This window comes from Cibotium barometz, chromosome 19 (genome assembly GCF_041138505.1).
Source record: "Cibotium barometz isolate CiBa-2024 chromosome 19, ASM4113850v1, whole genome shotgun sequence".
NCBI lineage: Eukaryota > Viridiplantae > Streptophyta > Polypodiopsida > Cyatheales > Cibotiaceae > Cibotium > Cibotium barometz.
Window position 1 is genome coordinate 22,628,665 of NC_141064.1, and position 6,561 is coordinate 22,635,225.

At 42.0% G+C, this 6,561-nt stretch overlaps 1 protein-coding gene across 1 annotated transcript; it reads right to left on the reverse strand.

The window, feature by feature from the left end:
• Window positions 1–1,861: 1,861 nt before the first annotated feature.
• On the reverse strand, window positions 1,862–3,723 carry LOC147628358 (NAC domain-containing protein 72-like). Its single transcript, XM_086813449.1, has 3 exons — window positions 3,312–3,723; window positions 2,925–3,211; window positions 1,862–2,822 (listed from the first exon to the last, which is right to left on the reverse strand). Exons 1-3 carry the CDS (start codon window positions 3,505–3,507, stop codon window positions 2,148–2,150), a joined length of 1,158 nt encoding a protein of 385 aa, XP_086669575.1. The 5' UTR covers window positions 3,508–3,723; the 3' UTR covers window positions 1,862–2,147.
• Window positions 3,724–6,561: the final 2,838 nt, after the last annotated feature.

The window sequence follows — 6,561 nt, forward strand, 5'->3', positions numbered from 1 at the left end:
TATTTAACCACCTAAAGAGATAGACATCCCTAAGTTTTTGGAAGCTATTCATTTCTTAGTTTGAATATTGGAGTTAAAATATGATTTTTTGATCTTGAAAGCTCAAGGTGATGTTTTTGAGCAAAAGAATTTCAGTAAGGTCATGTAAACTAATTAGATAAAACTTATTAGAGGCATCATAAACTTTGAGTAAGGTAAAGGGGCCATTATGTTAATGGTCACCAAATATTAACACATTGTGGATTGGACTCTTCATCATTATGAGGGAAGATGGTAAAAGCTACAAACTTGAAGGTTCAAAAGTAAAGACAAAACTTAAGATTCTCCATTGGTAGAAAAACTATTCCTATTTTAAAGTGCGAGTGTGCAACATAGCTAAACCTTAACCATCACAAAATTCATTCTCTCGTCTTGATCGAGTGCTGTTACATGCTTTGCAAAACAATGCTACGCGAAATGTCACGTCTTCATGGTTGTTGAAAAGGAAACATGGACAATCCTTTAGTGCCATGCTATAAGTTACTTGCCCTGGTAAAATCAAAATGAAATTTAATAATTTCATTTCAATAATGGTAACACTTGGTTGAATCAATGCTGTAAATAAAAGCCAACATACTAACGTAAGGAAGAAGCTAATTACATCATTGAAAAAATGAAATAACAACCAATGAGAAGCAGTAAGGAAACCTTGGAAGTGACATGGATACTATATAAAAGCTTAAAAACTTTGCTTTCTTAACCTCCAAATTGCAAGAAACTTAAGTCTTCACATTCGGCATACAACTTGCAAAAATGCAGAGAGAGACAGGTATGTAAGTTGCATAAATAAGTACAACTTGCATAAATGGAGAGAGAGAGAGAGAGAGAGAGAGAGAGAGAGAGAGAGAGAGAGAAGCAAAAAGTCATGACCTCAAGTGAAGTAAATTTGAATTTAACTACAATTTAATGGATACTTTAACAATTTAACTACAATTTAATAGATACTTTGACAATCCAACTACAATTTAATAGATACTTTGACAATCCATCGATGCACCTCGATGCACCTTCTACCCTTTGAAATTTGAATTATTTTCAACTATAGTGCTTACATTACTAATGGTCACTGTGGGGGTTTGTTAGATGTGCAAAAGTTTTTAATTTTTTGTCGAAAGACAACAAAAGGCTCTTGGTCTTGTCAAGCATACCAAAATCTCTCCCCTCGTCTTGCATGATCATAGTCATGTATTTGTTACATAGGCGTTGCACAAAGATGGAAAGCAAAAACATTTCATGGATGGTGTGCAAAGCATGGCCATGAAAGGGAAGGGATAACATTTTTTTTGGGGACTAAAAGACGATGAAATGTGAAAAAGCATGGTGGATATGTAAGGCTCCTAGAATGATACTTATGACTATTCAAGAAAAAGTCATAACATTAAACCAGACAACAATAGGAGCTAATTTGCAACTTGGCATAGTGTTGGAGAGTAATATGAGTAGATAACAATCATCATCGAGAATTACAAGAAATTTGAAACAAAAGGCATTTACTTGGTCTTCTCCCAAAATCTCTCGTCTTCCATGATCATTGTCGTGTATTTGTTACATAGGCATTGCACAAATATGGAAAGCAAATTTTTTCATGGACAGTCTACAAAGCATGGCCATGGAAGGGGAGGGCGAACTAAAAGACAATGAAAAGTGAACAAGCATGGTGGATATGCAAGGCCCATAGAATGACACACATAACTATTCAAAAAAAAGGTCATCACATTGAACCTTTAAGGCAACAACACTAGCTAATTTTCAACTTAGCATCGTGTCGGAGAGTAACGAAAGTAGACAAAAATCATATGGACTCGCAGAGAATTACAAGAAATTTTAAATTTAAAGCAAAAATATACATTTTAAATTTAAAGCAAAAATGTACATTTTTCTATGGGACTTTTTAAGTAGGTACTAGAGGTTTGCCACGTCAGAGATAGAGCTAATTGACCTGCATGTGAGCTTCTTGGTAACGATGCTTCAAGAAATTGATTACATTTCTATTTTTTAACGTTTGTTTTCAAAATTTTGGAAATGCCTTTTGTAATTACAAGGGGAAGGGAAGGATCATGCTAGGGTATTTCCCTGCGAAATCACCGTAATGGACTTGTAACACCAAATTAAGCGAAATTAACCTTAGCATCCCAACCCAAATGTGAGCCTCTGTCTGGTTGGGAGAAGGCCCTATGGAGATTATTAGTGTAGTCGGAGGTGGGGAAGAAGTAATCAGAATCCACCAGGCCTGCAAACGCGCCCGGCCCCGCCATGGATGGGCTGGGCAGCCCCACGTCCAAGCCATAGAAGCTGGATTGGGGGAAGGCCGTGTTTACGTTAAGGTGGCCCATGGGGAATGATGGCAGAGAGTTGAAGGTGCTCTCAACCGAATCCTCTTCCTGCACCGACTCCGGCGAAGAGTGCTGCCTGCTGCTAAACCCGTTTGAGTCCGGGTGAGAGAGCTCAACAGAACTCGCTCCTTGATCATTCCCCTCTTGATTTCTGTACCCAAACTTCATTGCCGCTGCCATACCCATCTTTCCTTGCAGCTGCTGCATGTACGTGGTGAGATCGGAAGATTTCCCGGCCGAATACTGAGCTGCTTCCTGGTAGAAATTACCTGCCTTCTCCATGTGAGCACCCCCTTGCACGCCATTCAGAGGGTTCACCCTGTCGTCGATCTCCGGCAGAGTGGCCAACACATCGTCCAAGCAAGACGATTCGCTCCGCTCTTTGGCGGCAGCCGGCTTTTGGGCGCTGGAACACTTCTTGTAGATGCGGCATAGCACCCAATCATCCAACTGTTTTAACACAATTATAGCAAGGGACAACATTAGAACCTCATCTAAACCAGTCTCAAACTACCTTTCTCATATGCGAGAGAAGCTGAGAACAGAACATACCCTCAAGCTCCCTTTCCTCTTGGCAGATCTAGCTGCGCTGTCAGCAAGACGATACTCGTGCATAATCCAGTTGGTTTTGACGCCCTTGGGCGCCTTCCCCTTGTAGAAGACGAGGGCTTTTTTCACACCGACCTTCTTGCTTCCGCCCATCGTACTGATGGGCTTATCCGTACCAGTGGCCTTCCAATAGCCAGCCCCTGCTGCCCGGTTGGGCCGAGACCCATTGGGGTACTTCCTATCCCTGGGGCTGAAGAAGTACCACTCTTTCTCCCCAAAGAGAGCTCTCTCTGCACAATCAACAGAAGAAGAAACCATCAGTGCCGCCTCTACAGAGGTCTTAGGAGACCATGGAGTTAGCTTAGAAGATTTGATTTCTTCGGTTCTTACCAGGAAGGTCCCAAGGATCGAACTTGTAGAGTTCAATCTCGGCGATAATGGGGACGGAGAAGGGCTCGGAGGCGGCTTTCTTGCAAAGGTAGTGGACAACCAACTCTTCATCGGTGGGGTAGAAGCGGAAGCCAGGGGGGAGGCTGAGCTGGGAGGGGGGAGCGCGGCTGGGAGCCTTGCCCATTTCTGCTCTCATGGTGAGGGCGAGGGGGGGGAGAGAGGCAGAGATTTGGAGGGGGGGGGGTGTTAGGAGAAACTGTGCTTGCGAAAGGAGAACTGTGCTTTGCCTCTTGTTGCCGCTGCTGGTGTGGAGAAGAGAGGGCGATGATGAAGTGGCGATAACAGGAGACCCCTAGTGACTATATATCATTGGCGCGTGAGTCGGTACCACCGAATGCGGTGGTTTTGCCAACTGTGCATGTTGAGAGAGACGGCTTGTCCCCACGTGGCGCTGCTTCGGACAGTGAGCACGCCCTTGGGCCTTCTCCTGTTTGACAACACGTGGACTGGTCGACCAGTTTGACCGCGCGTAACAAGCGCCCCCAAGCCAGCTTCTTATCGGAAACTTTCAAGATTCCCAGTCAGCCTTCTAGAATACGCACATTTCGCAGTTTCAACCACCATGCTGCCAAAAAAGAAATTAATATACTAAAACCTCTAGAAAACCACCAGTTTTAAAACCTTTACGATGAAAAAAAGGCATTTTTATATTTCCTGAAGGTGCAACACTCTATGTTATTATTTATACGGGCATTTTTTTCCCCGAGCATTTTTATATTTCTTGAACGGTGAAATTCCGCCCATCTATAAATCCGGTTTCACTTTTGGGCGCCCAGGGAAGACCGAGAGTCCAAAAAGGCGTCCACGATAGCGGCCTGTCCACCCATGCTGATCCCAGCCATGACCACAGCACAGCCAAGACACAAGCTGGCCCTACCACTTTCACATAAAAAGTAAAATTCACGTTCTTGCCGCTCGCCTTCCTACCCACAGTGCACGCCCCATCAAATCTCTCTCATTTCAACGGCATGCGGACGTCGAGCCGGTGTCGAGACGTTCTCTTTCACTGTTCAGCTTTTGCGATTCGCATTGCAGCAAGTCTGCATTTGAAAACGATCCTCTCTCTTAAGGATAGGCTCGTGCAAGTTCCTCCTCTCTTCAGTCTCTCTCTCATTCTTTGTTATCATCTTCCCCCTAACACACAAATATCATCATCGATTACAAAAGCACGCATCCCCCCCCACCCTCTCTCTCAATGTCATTATCATCCCCTATGCATGTAGACTTGCATTACCACATCAATATCATTATCATCGTATGGATATAGATGACCCTTGAACTTGGCATCTCCAAATCGCATCATGGTCTCATTTGAAAGACATCTTCGAATCCGATCATCCATCCTAGTATGCATGTGGACTTGCATTACATTTACCCAAAGAACTTAGGACATCTCCAAATCGAATCATTAGGACATCTCCAAATCAGATCCTGGTGTAATTTGAAGGGCAGTTTTGACTAGCATTAACGCTAACACTTTTGACTAGCATCATGGTGTAATTTGAAGGGCACTTTTAACTAGCATTAACCCTAGCATATAAAGGAACAAATATTGGCCTTCCACTATTTCACTGCCATTACATTTTTCTCATAAGTGAAAGAAGTGGCTACTTTAAGACAAAAATCATGACATAGGAGAAAGAACATTTGCTTTGAATGTTATATCAGGCTACTTTAAGACAAAAATCATGACATAGGAGAAAGAACATTTGCTTTGAATGTTATATCAACATGCTTGTTTTTGCTATTTGCACAAAACTTGTCTGAGCTAAATCTCACTAAGACATTCAAGTACATCACATTATTCACCAAACTTCGCAAGCCAAGGAAGCGATTGCCATTACCAAATATACAACCTATACATAAATTTAACCTATGAGTTTTGGAGCTTTAAAAAAAGTGTTCTTGAAAAATCTGCAAGCACACATGAACAAGAATGTTAACATACAACATGCTTCATGAGAATACAAATATGAAGATAATGAAGTGACATTTAGAAAGTTTGAATATGCAAGACCTATGCAAACCAAAAACCAATATAATGTAAGAGGATACAACACGCAATGTATATAAGAGAACACTCTTACACAACACAAAACTTTTACACACAATAATGGAGATAGAGAAGAATATTGTATTACTAAAGTGATACAATAGATGGCAAAGGCCCCACACTCGTGCTCTTGTGAGGGGACCTTCGATGGCGGTTGTTCTAGAACTGTTAAGACGGAGGTGCTCGGGAGTAAACTCATAGTGATGAACTATATAAGCATATATACGCAGAGTCGGCCAAGACACGACTACAAAGGTCCATGGTCATAATCAGTGCTAACATTTGTGGTGTAGACTCAATCCATAAAGATGAACTAGTTAACTGCTATGTAGGTGCCCCACCTCCAACGACCATTTGCGCTCATTTTAGGCTTTGTTCAAGCCCCACAATGTTCAGACAAGGAACTAGTTAACTGCTATGTAGGTGCCCCACCTCCAACGACCATTTGCGCTCATTTTAGGCTCCGTTCAAGCCCCACAATGTTCAGACAAGGTGTCTGAGAGTAAAGTCTATTTACTCCATGTGTGGACAACTATGAGTTAATGGTATAGTGTAGCATGTAGCCTCTTTGGCAATGTGCTAGATCTAATCCAAGCAGTGTTTAAACCATTTGGAATTTTAGGCCACCTTCTCATGTGTGAAGAGAGTGGAACATTATTATCAACACTATTATCTAACACACCCCATCAATGTCCACCCGAAGGTGAACTACCTCAGTGATCCAATGTCGAGTCGATTAAAATATTGCTCCATTTAGTCCCTACTAAAAGCTTTAGTCTGCACAATTCTCTATCATCGATTGACCTCCCTAAACATGATGAGCTTACGTACAAAGTGATAAAGAATCTCAATGTGTTTCTTGTGAGCATGAAACACCACATGATTTCAAGAAATTACCACGCAACTCTAGTCGTCACATTGCGACGTTGTAGGCTGACTTTGCACCACCTCCATATCCTTTAGAATCCTCCTCAACAAATGATAAAGCCTCACATAATGTAAATTATCTATTAAATGAGGTGTAATATTTTGTTGTTTCATATTGATCCATGAAATGCATCCCGGACCAAGAGAAAAACAACACCATGTTACTTCTCTTATGTTCGAATGAATCACACGCCCAATTTGAGTCACAAA